This window comes from Neltuma alba, unplaced genomic scaffold (genome assembly GCF_004799145.2).
Source record: "Neltuma alba isolate B1F8T4 unplaced genomic scaffold, ASM479914v2 tig00013507_pilon, whole genome shotgun sequence".
Lineage (NCBI taxonomy): Eukaryota > Viridiplantae > Streptophyta > Magnoliopsida > Fabales > Fabaceae > Neltuma > Neltuma alba.
In genome coordinates this window covers 11,758-30,551 of record NW_021637730.1, presented here as the reverse complement: position 1 = coordinate 30,551, position 18,794 = coordinate 11,758, and the positions used below count along the sequence as shown (strand labels likewise).

The 18,794-nt window shown below is 37.0% G+C and overlaps 4 protein-coding genes across 6 annotated transcripts; 3 read left to right on the top strand and 1 right to left on the bottom strand.

The window, feature by feature from the left end:
- Positions 1 to 531: 531 nt before the first annotated feature.
- Positions 532 to 14,710, top strand: LOC114737871 (5-formyltetrahydrofolate cyclo-ligase, mitochondrial). 3 transcript variants are annotated; one of them, XM_028925858.1, is made up of 9 exons: positions 532 to 536; positions 11,251 to 11,464; positions 11,932 to 12,072; positions 13,226 to 13,375; positions 13,552 to 13,593; positions 13,674 to 13,719; positions 13,998 to 14,068; positions 14,165 to 14,301; positions 14,411 to 14,710. In XM_028925858.1, the coding sequence occupies exons 2-8, from the start codon at positions 11,344 to 11,346 to the stop codon at positions 14,299 to 14,301; spliced, it is 708 nt and encodes a 235-aa protein (XP_028781691.1). In that variant the 5' UTR covers positions 532 to 536; positions 11,251 to 11,343; the 3' UTR covers positions 14,411 to 14,710. The 3 variants fall into 3 exon arrangements, with proteins under 3 accessions (XP_028781691.1, XP_028781690.1, XP_028781692.1); XM_028925857.1 differs by lacking the exon at positions 532 to 536 and having other exon boundaries at positions 11,182 to 11,464; XM_028925859.1 differs by lacking the exons at positions 532 to 536; positions 11,932 to 12,072 and having other exon boundaries at positions 11,182 to 11,464.
- On the top strand, positions 1,571 to 6,070 carry LOC114737868 (polynucleotide 5'-hydroxyl-kinase NOL9). The gene is made up of 9 exons (XM_028925854.1): positions 1,571 to 2,327; positions 2,715 to 2,812; positions 2,958 to 2,991; positions 3,545 to 3,714; positions 3,850 to 4,033; positions 4,194 to 4,374; positions 4,585 to 4,684; positions 5,390 to 5,517; positions 5,768 to 6,070. Exons 1-9 carry the CDS (start codon positions 2,140 to 2,142, stop codon positions 5,819 to 5,821), a joined length of 1,137 nt encoding a protein of 378 aa, XP_028781687.1. The 5' UTR covers positions 1,571 to 2,139; the 3' UTR covers positions 5,822 to 6,070.
- On the top strand, positions 7,943 to 10,018 carry LOC114737865 (probable myosin-binding protein 5). Its single transcript, XM_028925848.1, has 3 exons — positions 7,943 to 8,647; positions 8,858 to 9,680; positions 9,774 to 10,018. The coding sequence occupies exons 1-3, from the start codon at positions 7,952 to 7,954 to the stop codon at positions 10,007 to 10,009; spliced, it is 1,755 nt and encodes a 584-aa protein (XP_028781681.1). The 5' UTR covers positions 7,943 to 7,951; the 3' UTR covers positions 10,010 to 10,018.
- Positions 14,711 to 15,528: 818 nt separating the features above from the next.
- On the bottom strand, positions 15,529 to 18,270 carry LOC114737869 (uncharacterized). Its single transcript, XM_028925855.1, has 4 exons — positions 17,806 to 18,270; positions 17,519 to 17,632; positions 16,891 to 17,178; positions 15,529 to 16,250 (listed from the first exon to the last, which is right to left on the bottom strand). The coding sequence occupies exons 1-4, from the start codon at positions 18,268 to 18,270 to the stop codon at positions 16,050 to 16,052; spliced, it is 1,068 nt and encodes a 355-aa protein (XP_028781688.1). The 3' UTR covers positions 15,529 to 16,049.
- Between the last annotated feature and the right edge of the window lie 524 nt (positions 18,271 to 18,794).

Below are 18,794 nucleotides of genomic sequence, written 5' to 3'. Positions count from 1 at the left end.
ACTTTGTAAGTTAAAAATATGAAAATGTTAAACTCCATCAATTAATTCATTGAATTTGCATGTACAGTATAAGTCCAAAAATTAGGTGATACGATTTTACAGGTTATAAACAAAAAAGCAACAAAATTGGTCAATCAACTCATGAGTTTAAGTAGCAATCACATCAATCAACTCATTGTCATTGTCTTGCTTTGTTTTTCTTTTTCTTTTTTTCTCAATCACATCATGACTCCATCCTGGATAAAGGTATACTTATGACACATTTGTAATAGACAGTTTTTTAACTGTAATTTGTTAAATATGTAAAAAGAATTTTATCTCAACTTACATAAATATATATATAGGTATATGATTTTGTCGCAAATAAGCACTAATAAAGTTTCCTATAGGCAACTCATTAAAAAAAAAAAATTCCCATGGGCTAATCGTTTTTGTCGGGAAAAAATGTATGATTTCAATTTGATGTGCTGTTTTGACTTTGATTTGCGTTTGAAGTTTTCATGAACGTGTATGATTCAAAAATTACTCACCATTCAGTCTTGGACTGATATTAATGTTACCGTTTCACGGAGTATCGAGCAAACAAATGACTTCAAAAAGTAATATTCTTCCTTTTGTTGTTTGAATGCATACTGGCATTGTACTGTTTTTTTTTTTTTTTTGTGGGCAGAATAAAATTGTGCCCATTAATTAATAGTGTCATTGTTACCCCCTAGTAGTGCTTTAATCCTATCTCCAAACGGGTTATTTAGGTTGTACAAGGGATTTATTTAAAATTTCATAAAATTTTAGTAGTTTAATTGTTAGGAAACAAAACATCTAGATTAATTTTATAAGCTGTGAATAAGACTACTAAATTTGAAGTTAGCTGCGGGAGGAAAACTAGACTACTCATTCTAGGAGTGAGATTGCTTCCTAATTCTCACTCAGTAAAATTTCAATATTCAAAGTTTATAATTGAAGTTGATGACCTAATAAGGTCCATACCACAGTTGCCATTTTCCCCTTCACTATTGGATGGACTGATCCCCCATTTTTATTTTGTTTTTACTGTAATCTTTTCCATAGTAACTGAATTTAATCACTTACTCCCATATGATTCTCTCTCTCTCTCTTACAAGAGATATGTATTTCTATTAGAGTTAATTTTATTTGAGATATTATCGGATGCTAAATATAAATATTTTTTTATTAATTTATCACGTTGTAAGCCGCTTGTTACAGTATAAATAGCATAATCAGATTTTAAATGTCGGCAATTGAACATTGATTTGCAATTCCAAGCCTTTGGTTAGTAACTAAGGTGTTTAAGTAGACACATGTATCTTTTTTATTAGGGACATGCGCACTTTTTCTAGTAAAAATTTGAACCATACTTGATTCTTAAAAAGTGTTTAAATAAAAATCAAATTATAATTTTAAAAATATTTTTATGATATACAAAATAAATATATATGAGTCTATCTCGTTTTTGTAGAAAGTGCAGTAATTTTTCATCTTGCCAAGCGTTTTCTTAATTTCATTAAGTTGGGCGAGACATCAAATTGATCTCTATCGCCGAAAGATCCACACCGGCTTCAAAGTTCGAAGCTTTTACGAACCCTTTGGCTATCAACAACATCCTTCAAAGCATACGGATTTTATCGAGCAGGCCGCACCTCTCAGCAGGTTCAGGAACTTGGCTGCCTTGAACGGGCTCTTCTCTTTCTTGAATGATCCCGGCATCGTCACCGCCAAGGGGTGCGAAGGTGTCGGCGCCGCAACAACAGCCTCCACCCTCACCTCACCCGGCGTGACCCCTAGCTGTGGAGAGAGTGTGTAGGAGGGACTTAGAGAGAAGTGAGAGTGTAAGTGGTATTGGTGCGTCCATTGAAGCCGTTGGATCATATTGACGGTCCGGGTCTTGGGAAACCGGGAGCAGAGTGGGCTGCATGTATCTTTGCGGGAGAGTGTCCGTTACAGTATGGTCATGCATCTCAAAAAAGTTGGTCACAAAATCAACATGCCTTTGTTTGATTCCATAATTTCACCAACAAGTAGTATTTGAAGCTCATAGGGTTTTCATTTTGTGAACTGCAAAAACACTGCACGCACGGATAATTTGACTCAGAGAGAGAGAGAGAGAGAGAGAGAGAGGACATGGCTTCCCTTTCTGACAACGAGAATTCATCACCTAACATATACATTCCGGAGGAATGGTCTGAAGCTGTTGATTCCATTGCATATGATTCAGCCACTTCGCCGCCTCCTATTGCTTTTATTTGCGGTCCAAAGAATTGCGGCAAGACTACCTTCTCTCGCTATCTTCTCAATGTGCTACTGCAGAGGTACGCGTAGTTGATTTTTCATCTACTTAAGAATGCGTGCTCGTTTAATTTAGAATGTGCTGTTTTCCCCCTCGTTGGTGATTAAACGGGATTGCATTGTTTCTTTCCCCCCTTATTTTAGTTAAATGGAAATATTGCTTTGTGGTGATTCTTTGTATTAGGTTCTTCATTGTGTTTGAGTGTGATGTTGATATCCTACATGCTCTAGTTGATCTGCATTTAGATTACTGTTACTCGCTGGGCCCACTATTTGTACCAATTACCAGGGTCTGTTTATTCTTTCTGTTGAGTTACTTTTCTTTTTTGCTTTCACTCTTGGCAGGACGAGAGTGGCAAACAGCATGCTCTTTTAATTCATGGTAGTTTTTTCCCAACTCTTGTATGCAGATACAGGAAAGTAGCCTATTTAGACACAGATGTTGGGCAGCCTGAATTTACTCCTCCTGGTTTTCTTTCACTAACCATAATTGATGAAGTAACTCCAGGTATTAAATTGATATCTACTTTCTTATCTGTCATGCCATCTATCTTATCAATCTCTCGTTATCTCGAGCTGTTTAATATTTAATTAATCAATCAGAGGCACTTCTAATTGAAACATTGACTCTGATTATCTAATTGGTTTTGTAGATATGACGACCCCATGCCTAAAAACTCCAGAGAGGTATGAAGTGCTTTGTCACCTAATCATTTTGGATACAATGAACCATTAACATTCAATTTCTTTCTCTGATGTTGCTTTGAAGTCTTTGATAAAGCTGCCGCACTTGTTATGGTTCATTAAACAAGTTATTTTGATGGACCACATAAACTTGAGCTGTATTGCATTACTAAATTGATAGGAGTATTGCGTGCTTTCCTTGTTAAATTTAACTATCTGAGCCGTGAAATAATATTTATCATATTCAAAGAACTAGCAATAACGTTATGTATTATTGCTACCTGTTCACATGATCTTGCTTCATACATGACATCTCAAAGGTGATTTATATGTCTTACAGGTGCTCTTAGGTCTTAGGTGTTCTTCTTCTTCACTTGTTCTTTTGTTCTATTCCATAATTGTGAAATGTTTTAAAGAAAATGGAGTAGTTGATCTTATACTATCTGTTTTTTTTTATGTATATGTATGATCATGTAAGTTTCATCAATTCAAGCAAAGATTTATTTATTTGTGATGGGGTTGGTTGACTAACTATCTTTCGTTTATTCTTTCGCAGGTGCCTTTTCTTTGGTGATATTTCCTCTAAAAGTGCACCATCTACGTACTTGAATTATGCATTAGTCATCTGTGATTATTATCAGACGGAATATCGCATGTCTGATAAGGGAGAAAATCCTCCAATGAAAGAGCTGCCTCTTATCGTGAATACTCCAGGCTGGGTGAAAGGTAATCTCATTCCTCTTACAGTGTTAAGTTTATTTTGAATCTTGCCTTTACATTTTTACTAAAGATCTGAGTGTTTCTTGGAATAATATTCTCTATGATGGTGCTTGTGATGTCTGAATTATCGTTGCATTCTAGGTGCTGGTTATGACCTATTAGTGGACATGTTGAAATATATTGCTCCAACACACGTTGTTAAAATGAACATACATGCTGAAAATAAGAATCTACCTGCTGGAGCATTCTGGGTCGATGGGGAACATGATGACAGAGTCAACATAATTGAGATAAATTCAGCTCTTCGGGATTCATTAAATAGATCGTAAGTCCAAATCTGATGAGAATCTTACCTAATGCAGATTGTTTTATTTTTATTCATTCATTGTGTTTGAAAGAAGCAAATTACATTTATCATACATAATGGGTGACTTCATCTGCATTTGTATTATCATGAAATATCCTTTTCTTATTTATTTTCCCAGGGTGCTTATTCGGAAGGATGCACATCTCTTGCGAGATATGCGAATCCTGAGTTATTTTAGACAGTGCTTTCCTAGGGATTGGAATATTTATACAATCAAGGAGCTTGCTCGTGCCCTGGCATCTCACCGTCCTTTTGAAGTTCCCATTGCAAACGTTAAGATTCAACATCTTCAATCCGTGGTAGGTTCAAATTTGTTATTAGCCTGTCTGATGGTGTTCTGCAGCTTCTGCTAATTCTATGCATTTGACGTGTTACACACCAAAACCATCGTGAATTTTAGCGTTTTGAATTTACTTAATATTTGCTCATTAAGATTTTCCATAGCACCGCTTATATGGATTGTATTATGGTATGAGGTATATATTCATATTGTAACTAAATTTTTCTAGGTTCCAAGCTCTGACTCATTCTACAGTTTGAATGCTAGCATTGTTGGCTTAGCTGTTGATTCTGAGGATTCCGGAAAATTTCCTTGGTGTGTTGGTCTTGGTAGGTTACTCCACAAACTTTTCTCACTCTGCCTATCTCTACAGTTAGATAGCTTTTTTTTTTTTTTTTGGGGTCATAACTATGGTGCTGCCAAGTGCTAACTTACAGTTTAGGATTTTTGAAAGCAATTTTGGTTGCAGTAGAATTGCAAAATGACTCAAGGCGTCACTGGTTTCTTTTTCTTTTCTTTTTTTATTATAAATTTTATAATTCTAAAGCAATTTTTATAATTTGAGATTTAGTGAACTGAGAAGGGATAAGCTTATTTTGATGCTGATCCTGAGATTAATTTGACTGTGCGCTTCATATCAGCTCACAAACTTTTGATGGCCATGTGCCATGCAAAAATAAATTTTCAAAGGAATATGCATATGGGGTTACTCCATCAAAGTCATTCTTCAGTTGGTTGGAATATGTTTATCAGTATCTCCTGATTTTGTAAAGGAAACTTAAGTTTAGTACATCTTAAGGGTCCGCCCTCAAATGTAAGATCATAATGAGTGGGGAAAAAAAAAAGTTTCTCTGGAGCTATTTATTCTTTCCTTTCTAACCTTTTGGGTTAGTTGTTTCTCTGGAGTTGTTTCTTTAGTGATTAGCACAGGCCCCACAACCTTCTCGTTTTGTGTTTTCTATGTATCTGGGTGTTGCTTAATAAAAGTATTAAGTAGTCATAATATAAATGTTTCTACAACTTTTATAATTCAGGAATTGTAAGAGGCATTGACGTGTTTAAAGGCGTGCTCTATGTGATTACACCTGTGCCACTGAGTTCTCTTCAAAAGGTCAACCTCTTACTACAGGGTCATATTCAAATTCCTACTTGCTTATTGCAGGTAAGAGATCCTCTCATATTCTTCTACTTCTTGAGATGGTTTGATAAAATCATGAGCAAAAGCTACCTTCTCAAAGTGCAATCATACTGTTTTCTTTTTTCTCTCTTTGGTTTTCTTGCTGCTTTGAATATAATGCCTATGGGACTAAGGGGGCACCAAAAGTATCCCTTTTGACCATTTTTGTTTTACTGTACAGTGTAAACATGATGTAATGCCTAATTTTGTCATTCAAAATATGACATGTTTTCAGGTCCAGGGATGCATATCACCTTACATGACTACAAATGCTTTGACCACTAGCTAAGCTTGTAGTTTTTTCCCTTGGAAGATATAAACATCCTTTTGACTTTACAGAGGAACCGAAAGGTAATGGGGAAAAGGGTGTATAAAGTAAAACTTGCTTTAGCATTCGTCCTTTCCGGCTGGTTTTGGTTGATTGTTTTATAGATAAACATGACTGTGTAGTAAAAAGGAAGAAAATAGACTTTGTTCTAGGAATTTCTAAATTTGGTTTAACTTTTAGTTGTCATATAACTATCTTAAGAATTTCTTTTAAAATTTTGCGAGTAGTTAAAGAGAACATCATATTTAGGACAAGAGAGATTAATAAATAAACAACAATAATAATGAAGAAAGTGCACTTAGGAGCCAGCCCCAGAAATTCAACATTACGATGCCACTATATATATAAATGGAAAAAATTTAGGTCAAGTTGCTTATATTTATTATATCAAGTTTTCTAATCATACATAGTCATGAATTTTTTTTTTTTTTGGTTTCATGTTGATTTATAATTAAATGTTATCAAAGGCTATTATTTCAAAAATAAGACACATAATCATATATGATTAGAGACCTTGATATAATAAATATAAACAACTTGATGTAAGTATTATCTTTTTTTTAATAATAAAATTTTTAATTAAATTGAAGGATGTACAGTTGTTAGATGGGGGAATGCGTTTTCACGTTAACAACAGCGGCGAGGCAATAAAAAGAGGTGTGGGTAAGAAATGATTTTTTAAAATTAATTTAGACCCATCTTTATTGGATCAATCAGAAGTCTCTTACAAGATTTGAAGAAATATATATTGATATTTTGATTTGATTTGATATATTCAGTGTAAAAAAACTTATTTTATTAAAAAAAAAAAATATAACCTACCCAAGTGTTAAAGAGTTGTCTAAAATTCGGTCAAGGGTAGTAAGAATAAGCTTGGTGTTTTTTTTTTTTTTTGAGCTTAAGATATCTATTTTTTATAATAATAACTAATTCTCTTGTACCATAAATTTCCTAAAAGAGCTTTAGTACTAGCAATTAATGAAAGTAAAATATAGCTATTCGTGAAGAAGTGATTAAAATGACTTCCCAGTTAAAATTATATATCAAATTAAAATTAGAAATTTCAATAGCAATTTAGTTGACGCTAGTATGATATAAATAACAAAATCACGATATCTTATTGTTAGTAAAGGTACATCAACTATTAGAAAATGAATGATAAAATATTCTTCAATACATATATAATATATTAAAAAATATTAAATGCCATTTTTAAAATAAGAATGGTATCAAATGCAATTAAGACAAATTTTACAACATATCCGTGTAATTTCTCCATTATATAATAGATAAATCACAGAATGATTTTTATAATTTTCTTATAATTTTATAATTTAAAAAACTTAATTTCTTACCTACATTTAATTTTCTATATATATGTTAAATACTTATTAGCCGGTATGGACTTCGACTTTTTTTTTCTACTGTAATTTCTTTTTTGACCTTGAACTATTTGAAAAACAACTTGACTACAAGGGATAAACTGAAATTTCAGAAGGACAGGCCTAAATGTCTAGCATAAAACAACCCCCCCCCCCCCAAAAAAAAATCGAATGATACTTTTCGGGGGGAAAAAATGGAAACGACACCGTATATGCAGTTGGTCGCTGTCGCATTGCAAGCGAAACAGATAAAGCGCGCGATCGAGCGTTATTTCAGGTAAAAGCGCGCCTTGACACCATCGTTTTTTTGCAGAGGATGTTTCTATTTATGGCGAAACAGAGTTCGAACGCCCAAACTCTGAGGACCCTCTTTTGTTTTGTAACATATCTTTCTTCTCTTTTCTTACAAGGAGAGGGAGAGAAAGAAACAGAGAGAGAAAGAGAGGACGCAATCTCCTTCCTTCCTTCCTTCCTTCCATTTCCATTTTGTCCCAGCAAGGTCATGCTCTTCTTCCCTGTCGCTACCTTCTGAGGCTGCTTAACCTCTTCCTCTTTTTTCTATCTTTTTCTCATCATTTCCTTCTCCCCCCACCGCCATTACCACCTTAGATCAGAAAATTCTTCGTTTTTCTGTTTCTTCGCTTCATTGGGTCCGCAAAGGACAAGGATAATCTCCCACAAACAGAAAAAAGTTATCGTAGAGCGGAACATGGCTACTCGCTCCTTTAGTCGTTACGTCGAGGAAGAAATGGGAAAGATTCCGCACTTCATGATCTTCGCTGTGCTCGAATGGGTTTTGATAATCTTGCTTTTTATCGATGGGCTTCTTGCATTTGCCGCCAATGAGTTCGCCAGGTTCTTCGAGCTGAGGATTCCGTGCTTGCTTTGCACCAGACTCGACCACGTTTTGGTTCACAGGAACCCAGATTTCTATTACAATGATTCCATTTGTGAGTCCCACAAGAAGGATGTCTCATGTTTGGCGTTTTGCCACAATCACAGGAAACTCTCCGATATTAAGAAGATGTGCGAAAGCTGCCTCCTTTCCTTCGCCACAGAAAAAGAATCGGATTGCGATACGTACAAATCTCTTGTTGGGATTCTCCACAAGGATCTGGAATGCTTCGTTGAGGATGACCAGCAGATTCAACTGAGCTTGAGAGATGATGGTATGCCCCTAGAGAAAAGCAGTACGCAAAAGTGTTCGTGCTGTGGGAAGCCATTAAGGGCAAAATCTTCTTATCCTAAAGGGAAAATTGTTTCCTCACACGCTCCTACTCCTTCACCTCGAGCTCATCCTCATGCAACATCGAGGACTGAGGAATCTCGTGGTTTTGAATTACCTCAAACCCCAAAATTCCGATTGGCAGACACCAAGATTAGTGATTCAGAAGCCACTGAAGATGTAGATGGCTATCATGGGAATCATAGTCAAGATATCAAATGTAAGTATGAAGTATGAAATATGAATCTGATGTGATAAGAAAGTTTAAGCTGTGACGGCTAATGAATATTTCTCTGTATAATCTTCAATAACTAGGATGTCAAATAAAGTATTTTGATTTTCGATGCAGCAAAGGAAGATTTGAGAGCTGCTTCTGGGACAGAAGGTGAGGAGGAACTGAACAAAACCCCAACTTTTATGAGGGGCAACAAGTTCTTTGGGATTCCGCTTGCAGATGCTGCAAACTATATCCCCAGATCATGGTCATTCAAACCCAATAGGAAATCCGCATCTGGTGAATCCACTGAGGGGCAAGGTCATTTTGAAGCAGAGGATGCCATCTTGAACCATTTGAAGAGACGTGTTCGCTTGGATCGCAAGTCACTCATGGCTTTGTACATGGAGCTCGATGAAGAAAGAAGCGCTTCAGCTGTTGCTGCTAACAATGCAATGGCAATGATCACACGATTGCAGGCGGAGAAGGCTGCCGTGCAGATGGAAGCTTTGCAGTACCAGAGAATGATGGAGGAACAGGCAGAGTACGATGAAGAAGCCCTGCAAGCAGCTAGTGAGATGCTTATAAGAAGAGAGGATGAAATCAAAGCTCTAGAGGCTGAATTGGCCATGTACAGAGAGAAATATGGGTGCTTATCAGAAGATGATTTTAAGGATTTAATGAGAGATCTACATGAAGATTCCCAGGAGTTCAGATTTCAGCCTTACTTATCTCATCATGGAAGCATGGGCTCTCCTCCCATCTTCAGTGAAGGTGAGGATAATGGAGAAAAAGGCCACAAATTTCATCAAGCAATGTCAGCTCAGGCGGATAGTGGCGGGGCAAGGCCAAGCGAGTCACTTAGAGACATAAAAGGGGACAAATCACATCTTCTAAACCGGATAAAGAAACTGGATACTAGAAATCACATAGTAGACAATGGGTTTCAGTTCCCACCATGTACTTCTGACAGTACAAGCGTTGTAGAAAATGGGACAGGTAACATAAAACATAACATGCCTTTTACAACATATTTCCACCATTCTTATAATAGCATCACGAAGTTACAATCTTTTTTTCTTGATGCTGCAGATAAAGCAAGTGAAGCCTCCTTGACATCACTTACTGATATTGTGAAGGCTCTTGAAGCAGACAGTAGGTTTTTAGAGCTTGTTGGCAAGCAGCATGAAGAACAAAGCGAAGAATCCGAAATTTTGACAGCCATATCAGAGAATCTAGAGAAGCTCCGGCACCTTGTAATGAATTCTCCCAAGACATCCCCTAAGGCATATACAGAGGTGGACCTTGCATGTCCACCATCTTTGTGATCCTACCTGTTCTGATGGTAATCGACTCTCTTTGAGTGTAATGGAAGAAAGTTATTATATGCAGAAATTTTAAAAGAGGCAGCTCAGAGTCTCACTGCCACTGGTCATGGAGACTTGAGAGTCTGAGACCAGAGTGCTTGCCAAGGGGGAAGGTCAGGTATAAGAAGCTTGGATAGATATGATGTTAATAGCAAATTCCTCCTCCTCTCTGTTTTTCTCTGTAATGTCTCTGAAACTAGAGGTGTTGCACTCGAAACTTACAAAGCATGTACTGTAAAGCCTGATAACGTTTCTCTGAATATTACATCACTAGGCTTCTGGTTATATCTTCACTAGGATCAAATGGACAAATATGACTAGATTTGGTTGTTTATATGATTTTTATTTTGACAGTTTCATGTGTTTCTAACCTTTTCTGTTTATCTAGCACTTTTGAAAATCGAGTTTGCTAACAACTTACCCTGAAGAAGAAGCTCCATCTAGCTTACAGTCTAAAACCTTCTTGGCTTTTCACAAAACTAGCAGATTCTCCGTCAGAATCTTACATCTGCAGTTCAGTTGACACGAAACATATGTTTTTATTTAACCTAAATTAATCCTGCAGCATACATAAACCATAGAAAGTTATTTAATTTCTCACAAAAATAAAAAGTTAATATCTAATGTCGAGGCAATGAATTCTTCATCTAATTAATCATTTTTGAAAATTATAAATGAGAAAACCGGAATAAGTATTCCTTTTTTTCCCCGTGGAATAAGTATTCTTTGTTCATACAAAAAAAAAAATCAGCAGGATTATAGAGTTATGAAAGAATGAAAAAAACACAGATTCCTGATGTTAAATGAAAAAACATATTGAGAAGCGAAGCCTTTTTTCTTCGCCTGAACTGAGAGGTGAAGTTGAAGAGAACAAACAATAGAACAGGGAATGAGAAAAATCGGATTTGAATCATTCATATTTTTAATTGAGTCTTAGTATAAACGAGATAATAATTATTAGATTATGAAGTATCAATTTATTTAAAAATAAAATTTTTTAATGGTAAACCTTCTTTCAACACTGTTAAATCATTATTTAATGGTTAATATCTTTTAATTGAAGCTTAATATTTATTAATTAAGAATTGCGAGCTGAGCGGAGTTGAGGGACTGAAGGGAGGCTAGTGTAACCATGTGTGTATTCTAAAGGAAAAAAAGAGGGGACGCCGGGACGCAGATGATTGCTGAATGCTGAGGCGAAGGCAATAGCGACGAAGGCTCTGTGCGCGCGCTATCGCATCTGTATTCATCGTTCATCTTCTTTACAGTTACTTGGCGCGGCGGCGGCGTTGACTATGGCGACCAGCGGCGGCCACTCAGATGAACTTGACGCCATATTCAAGCAGAAGCGGCTGCTCAGAACGCAGGTCCGAAAGACCCTCAAGGCCATGGATCCCTCCCTCAGATCCCACCAAGGTAGTCGCTCTATTATTACTTCTGAGATGACTTGGCCAGAGCTCATTGGTCTATTTCTGGATCTCTAATTTGGAGCGAAGGCCAAACATATAAATAAACACTTGAGTTATTGGCTTGCTAGAATAACTTTCAGCAGTGAAGTTCCCATGTGGGAGCATTATTTGTTAGTTAGAAACAAGAGGAGGCTATACGAGAAGTTGGGTCAGTGTCAGAGAGGTAAAGATAATTGCAGTTATTCAGAGATCAAAACTCTGAAAAACGTTCTTGTTATTCTTGACGAAGCTTTTCTTTTCGCGCGGCAGCTCAAATATTAGGCTGCGTATGCATTGTAGGGGGGAAATGAATTTTTCACTTGCTTTTGTCTTGTTAACATCTTAAAACACTTAATTGAAGAAGTATTCTTTGACTCCTTATTATGAAAAATCGAAGTTCGCATTAATTTTTTAATGTTCTACTTTTTTCCCTAGATAATGAAATTCAAAATATAATTTTGGGGGCTCCGTGGTTCAAATCAAGTCACAGATTATGCGCATATATAAGCTGCAGTGCTTTGCGAGAAGTTGATACATCCAAGCTGTTGTCACACATTTTGCAAGATCCGGCCAATGGTATGTCATGACTTTTATTTTCAAACTTTAGCTATTGACATGTTTTGATACTGATAGGACACTGAAAATATTTACAATAATACGACAAAAATGTGCTATATATTGCTGAGATATCTCAATGTCACTGCCAACCATGATATTGAGACGGAAGATTCTCCTTGGACAAGATGATAGTATAATAAACTCCCACACTATGTCACACTCTAAAGCCAACAAAGTTGTTCAATCAAATACGACAGAGGAAACACACAGTCACAGCGACACACAAGGCACAAAAATAAACAGTAACATCAATATGGTAAAAGAGGAGCAACATATGCCACGTTTCAAGAGATTTACTTTTCCACGAAAAACTAGATCCAAAATCACTCCTTTCTCAGATTTTCCTTTACATGGGATTAAACTACTAGCTCCGAGCCTATTTATAAAATACAAGTTATGGTTAAAATTTAACTATAACTTTTAACTGTGACAAATAGGCGCAGAGGTAGTGCTTTTTAACTTCTCCGTTTTGTTTTATCATCTTGAGTCCTCTCGGTTACGCCAGTAGTTGTCTGCCTTCTCTGTTTCTTAACCTTATGCTCTCTTCTGGATCAGTAGGTCCCCCTTTTATGTCCTCTGTTGCTCCATTATGAATTATTTTCCCCTGCTATATGTTTTGGACTTTTGGTGGCAGCTGTTTGTTGGTATCCATCAGATACTAATTTAAATTTTGAACATATAATATTCTATTCGAGGATGGTGATTATGCACCCAGAGATCTGCATAACACTTTGAACAGTTAAAGCAGGTTATTGTTGTTGCCTTATAATGCTATAGCTAAGGAGGGAGAGAAAATTGTCCAAGGGATCCATTTTGGCAACTTGTGTATATACGGTTGGAATTTTCATGCATTTCTTCAGCACGATACATATGAATTTCTCCATTTGTTTAAAATCTAGCTCTTCCATTGTTGTGTCAAATTTAAAGGAATTTCTCCATTTGTTTAGTCAATATGCGTTTCTATGAGAGCTATCCTGCCAGGTTTAAGTATTCTAGATAGTCTGGGCGTGCTTCAGGATGTTGCCCTTTCCCTTCTCACCTGGCTGGGTTAGTCTTCTCATTCTAGTTTAGCATCAACATTTTATTGTTACTAAAGCTGGTTATCATGCAGGTGGAAGAAAACTCTATGTACCTCGGGTGGAGGATAAGAATAGTCACATGCGAATGCTTAATATCTCACGTATGGATGATCTCATTGCAAACTCTATGGACATTTTGGAACCAGATCCCATAGATGCTGAGGGAAATGAGCGTGAAGATGGTAGTTGCTCCCACCCACAAGTTGAATAATTGCTTTGAAGTTTTAGCATCTCTCCCGCTCTAATTCACCTTTAGGCTCGAGTACAGTAGCCTTTCCACATGTCCGTGGAATTTCCTATATGAAATATCTTTTTCCTGTTTGCCTTCTTGATTCTCTTTCTTTGCTTCCTCTGCCAGTTATGCAGGCTAATGAACCAGTCGATCTGTTCCTTTTACCTGGTAACTTCTTGTGTTTTTATTTAATAACAATTACTATCATCTGAACCTGAAAATAGCTAATTACTTGTTTCTTTTCCTAGGACTTGCATTTGATAAATCTGGAAAACGTTTAGGCCGTGGCGGAGGGTACTTATTTAACCTTTTCTCCTGCCTTAGCACTTCAATCTGTTTCGTATGAATGTCTCGGTTGGGTGAAACATTTGAGACGGATGAAATATCGTTTGGTCTTTTTTTCAATACTGACTATTGTTGAAACTCTACTTGGTGAACCAACTTATTTGCCTGCAAGAGAAGTATCAATCTCACAAACTTTATAGCTTAATCTTGGACGTTTCACTTCTTATGTATAGTCAGAAACGCTAATCTTATTTCAACGGTTGGTCACATAATGTTTTACCATGCAGATACTATGATAACTTTCTGAAGAACTACCAAGATCTTGCAAAGGCACGGAACTGGGAGCAACCCCTATTTGGTGCGCATTTTCCTTTCTAGAATTAGCTAGATGATTGATTTTAGAATCAGTCTGCAAAATTTAACAGGACCACTCATTCTGGCTTTTGATTTGCAGTTGCCCTGTCATACTCTGAGCAAATATTGGATGAAGGAGTCATACCAATGACTTCATCTGATGTTCCGGTTGATGCACTTGTGTCACCAGCTGGCGTGATTCCCATTAGTGCAGCTGCCTTGGATAGATGTTCCTGAGTGAGTTTATTCGTTTCATTTTTTTCCTTTTCCTCCCCGGCCCCCGGGGCTTTTTTTTTTGGGGGGGGGGGGTCCATCTTCAGTCTATTTATTCATCTAATATTTCCAGAATGAAGCTATGACACTGGACTTCGAAATTGAACCCAAACAACTTCATTTTGGATCTGCACTCTTCAATAGATCAAAGTTTCATGGTCCCTTCCAGTTTAGGCGCTAGAGGATCTGAATCTGGAGCTGTCCGTGAAGGACTGATGTATTTGTTTTATCGAGTGATGAAGAGTGAGCATCTCAGTTTTTGTTTTTGGTCGTTCACGGTATGCTTTCCGTAAGATTTGTATTGAATGAGACCAATAACTTACCTTACTCATATGAAGCGCCCTTCGATGATAAGAAACGCTGCTTTCCGAGCTGTTTTAGTTGCTAGTTATTACCTCCTAGGACTTTCTCGAAGAATTGTCCTCGTCGTCAACGTGCCAATCAGACAGAAAAGCCAGGCTATTCAAATTTCCTCATCGTCCCCCCGAGTTCTTTAAGTGTTGGGCTTCGTCCTTCTTTGATTTAGCCATAATAATTATGACAGCAGCAGCAGCCACATGTCCTGTAACGTTAGGGGAAAAATTGTGCATGCAATGAGACGGTGGTAAAGAGGAGAGGTTCCAAGCGCAAAGAGATGCAGCAACTCCTCAAACATCTGCCATTTAATGGAAAGTTGCGTGTTTAATCCCATTTGTAATCTCAAGCTATTAATACTTTTATTAATTGAAAAAACCACCTGAACATCCAATTAAGCTTGGGAAAACTTAACATTTGTATCAAGTCAAACCAATTATCTTCTAGTATATTATTCACCGCGTCATGTCAAGTATAAATAACATTTTCACCGAATTATTTTTTGTTATTTAACTTTCCATTTGAAATTTAACATAATACTAAAAAATAATTTCTAAGTCACTTATTTTCGTTGCTTGAGATTTTAATGTTCTTATAACTTTACACTCATTTGCTACCAAAAGGAAGAGAGGCCTACAAAGAGAACTGGCATGTATGAGCATACACATACAAGTGTGTGCATATACACGTTAATTTCTCGTAAATACAAATTAATTTTGGGATGATGTGCATGCGTCCATTATATTCTGAACTTATTTGCAAACAATTATTGTGTACTTCAAAATTCTGGTAATAAACTCCGTGGCGAAAAATCCCCCCCCCCCCAAAAAAAAAACCTCATACTGGAAAGAGGCCAACGCCAAGATACATCTTCCTATTTTCCATAGTAATGTACAACATAGGTCTACAACATGCCAACATCTAATTTGACATGAGTTCATAGGTGAAACGGCATGATACAGCGACTTTTAACAAGTATTGGATTGATCTTGTATTTTTTACAGTCCCATGAGAAGAAGTGGGGAAGCTAAATAATGCAGAGGATTCTCACTTCTAAGACACAGGTATGGCTAGACTTATGGCTGGTTTGGTACAAGAAAAATGGAAGAGAGGAAAAATTTTGATGAACTTAATATGAAAAGTTGAATAAATGGGGTTAAAAGCTTTTGATTAATTTTTATTACTCTTTTATTTTATTTTTTTAATTAAAATTTTATAACCCCACTTCTTCAATTTTTCAAATCAAGTTCATGAAAATTTTCTCTCCCCTCCCCTCTCCCCCATTTCCCCCGTAGGGAAATGCTGATTACACACCATGAGGATACAGAAATAAGGTCTCCAAGTTTCAAACCAAAGTCCTAGTTCCAGGGGCTTGTCTGCCGAGCATCTCTGAAAACGGAAGTGCCACCAGATGCTGCTGGAGAAGGGGATGATGCAATGTAACTTGCTCCTGATGCAGATACTGAAGGTGGGTTCACGGGATTCGTTTGATGTCCTGACAGTGCAAAGCGGGATGGACTAGCCGTAGTACCCAAGCCTGCCCGAGATGGATGTGGAACCTTCGCAGAAAATATAACAATAAAACATTGATATCTACACGTATGATCAGACAAAAGGGAAGTGTGTGTTTATGGGTTCAAATTAGCCACTCCATTACAGATAACCATTACTTATTTGTTCAGTAAACTGCCATCAAGCAGTTGCATATAGTCCAACATGAAATACAGAAAGATACATACATATGCACACGAACATGGATAATAATTTTAGTTTGGTTTATGGTGAAGCTGCACTCTAGACAACCAAGAAATGCCAGAACAATAGAATACACCAGATGCATGCTATATTCTTTGTTATGCTTTGCGGCATTACTGGAATGTACTACCTCCGGTCCTAATTATAAGATCCCATCTACAAATGAGATCTTATAATTAGGACTGGAGGTAGCAGGATATAATAGGAAGTAGAGTACACAAAGTACAACCACAAATGCAATTCGGACCTCTACCAACTCACATGAGTTTCACCATAATTGACCCTCCTACATGCACCATGTAACTCACATTTTCATATATTCACGTCAGAAACTCCAATAACAAGTATAGGATAGCATGCATGTGTATAAATCAGAAGATCCTCAAACAGATTAACTGGAACGCAGTTGCAGCTTGACTGTCTGTACTAAGAAAGATAAATTACCGCATTTTGTTGAACAGTAGGAGTCCTCCTAAGAGGTGACTCTGAAGAAGGTGACATGCTACTCGTACGAAGCATGTGGCGAGAAGGGATATTATGATTTGGAATATCATCAGCTGCAACCCCTTCCACATCATCACCTAGGTTTGCTTCTGAACTGATCCTTGGAGCACCGTGTTTACCTATTGATCCAGTATCATTTGTCCCATCTGCTTGAAGTGTCACGGAAGGGCGCATAGCAGTCCCTTGCATACTGCTTTGTCTTTTCAACTCTTCCTCTGCATTTAATATCTGCCAACCACCACATCCGATATTTAATTAGTGGGGCGCAAGTAAAGAACTAAACCACATCCTAGAAGGAAAAATGCAGAATCACACATTGAGAACATAAGGTCTGAATATTCTAGTGCCCAGCAAACACGAAAAGATAGTGTCAGCCATAACTTAAAAATAGTTGAGTTTGCCATGTACATAACAGAAATTAGTTAATTCAGTTTACGCACTATGTGTGATATGTAATTTATGTATAAATAAAAAGTGCATTCTTCGAAATCAATACAACAATATGGTTTCTTTCGTGCATTCCCATTTGACTCTTCGGTCAGATGGCAAAACCAGAGCTCGAGCTCACCTGTTTCAACACTAGTACCAAATTATGTTTCTTCCCATTCAGAACTTGTAACTTATCCTCAACTTCCTGCCTCCTTTTCTCTTTCTCACTTGACAAATCCCCTTTGTCTCTGATCTGCCACAAAACACTTAGGAATGGTGAACAAATAAGCTTGATTTCAACGGTAAAAGCATAGCGTGTACGTCCAGAATCGCTTGAATTAAGCGAGTTGAGTCACAAAGTCAGAGCAAAGAAGGGACTCATGAAGATATAATACGCTTTTTATAAGCTCCAACAGGGAAGCTTACCAGCACTATCTGATTTTTCGTTGAAGTCGCACCACCATTGACAGATTCCAAAACTTTCTCCGGTACTTTAATCTTGGAATCTACAAAAGAATCAGTCCCCGCCTCCGGTTTCTTGAAAGAAGGACCAACAAGTTCAGATTCTTTGTGATCTTTGTCCTGCCGTGAAGGCCCCTCTTCATTCTCACTGACCTTTATAGCTTCAGGTTGAACAGGAAGAATAGACCCATCAACAGCAGGAGCCTCAGTTTGAGCTTTAGGGGGAGAGTTAGGGCTAGGGTTAGGGCTACGGCTTGAGTTCGGATTGGAGGTGGTGATGATGGTACGAAGGCGAGAGAGGGACTTGGAACGACGCAGTAGAAGGGACTTGAAATCTTTGAGAGAAATTTTAGGGTTTGGCATTAGCCATCGGCGAGAACCGTCGGGAACTCTGTGCAGATTCCCCCTGTAGAGCGAAATTGCCACCATTTTCGCCTTTCTGTCAAGAGAATCTGGTTCCAATTGGATCTTATATACGTTGCTGCGATAAACAGAACGCCGTAATTATCTCCTGCCATTTGAAATGCCTAAAAAAAATGAGTGAAAAATTTAGGAAAAACTGAAAAAAGCACATGCAATTCTTTTCTTTTTTTCTTTTTACTGAGAAACATCCGACAAATTATTGTGCAAAGTGCGGATACTTAAAATAATTTTAACACTTCGTTAAATCATAAGAAAATAAACGCATGAAGGGTTACATCGTCAAATCATTATTGATCGGTGGCCAAAATGTAAAATCATCACAAATCGTTAGGCACGTAAAACTCTGTTCACTAATCACTATGTTAGATTTTGAAAAAATTGCATTACGGTCACATTAAAAAAATTAAATATAAAAAAAATTGAAAACCATCAAATTAATTTAAAGTTTTAAGAAACTTCATTGCAATAAATTTTTTTTCAGTTACTAAATTGTTCTCCTTTTTTTTAAGTATGCATTGACAATTAAAAAA

What these genes read in the sequence shown, in the direction of transcription:
- LOC114737868 (XM_028925854.1), top strand. Translation starts at nt 2,140, where the DNA reads ATGGCTTCCCTTTCTGACAACGAGAATTCATCACCTAACATATACATT. An exon ending in CGGGATTCATTAAATAGATC is followed by an intron (nt 4,034 to 4,193) that starts GTAAGTCCAAAT and finishes TTATTTTCCCAG; the next exon opens with GGTGCTTATTCGGAAGGATG. An exon ending in TCCTTGGTGTGTTGGTCTTG is followed by an intron (nt 4,685 to 5,389) that starts GTAGGTTACTCC and finishes TTTATAATTCAG; the next exon opens with GAATTGTAAGAGGCATTGAC.
- LOC114737871 (XM_028925858.1), top strand. Translation starts at nt 11,344, where the DNA reads ATGGCGACCAGCGGCGGCCACTCAGATGAACTTGACGCCATATTCAAG. An exon ending in CGATCTGTTCCTTTTACCTG is followed by an intron (nt 13,594 to 13,673) that starts GTAACTTCTTGT and finishes TTCTTTTCCTAG; the next exon opens with GACTTGCATTTGATAAATCT. An exon ending in CGTTTAGGCCGTGGCGGAGG is followed by an intron (nt 13,720 to 13,997) that starts GTACTTATTTAA and finishes TTTACCATGCAG; the next exon opens with ATACTATGATAACTTTCTGA.
- LOC114737869 (XM_028925855.1), bottom strand. Translation starts at nt 18,270, where the DNA reads ATGGTGGCAATTTCGCTCTACAGGGGGAATCTGCACAGAGTTCCCGAC. An exon ending in CGAAAAATCAGATAGTGCTG is followed by an intron (nt 17,633 to 17,805) that starts GTAAGCTTCCCT and finishes GTTTTGTGGCAG; the next exon opens with ATCAGAGACAAAGGGGATTT. An exon ending in CTACTGTTCAACAAAATGCG is followed by an intron (nt 16,251 to 16,890) that starts GTAATTTATCTT and finishes TTTTCTGCGAAG; the next exon opens with GTTCCACATCCATCTCGGGC.
- LOC114737865 (XM_028925848.1), top strand. Translation starts at nt 7,952, where the DNA reads ATGGCTACTCGCTCCTTTAGTCGTTACGTCGAGGAAGAAATGGGAAAG. An exon ending in ATTCAGAAGCCACTGAAGAT is followed by an intron (nt 8,648 to 8,857) that starts GTAGATGGCTAT and finishes ACAGAAGGTGAG; the next exon opens with GAGGAACTGAACAAAACCCC. An exon ending in CGTTGTAGAAAATGGGACAG is followed by an intron (nt 9,681 to 9,773) that starts GTAACATAAAAC and finishes TTGATGCTGCAG; the next exon opens with ATAAAGCAAGTGAAGCCTCC.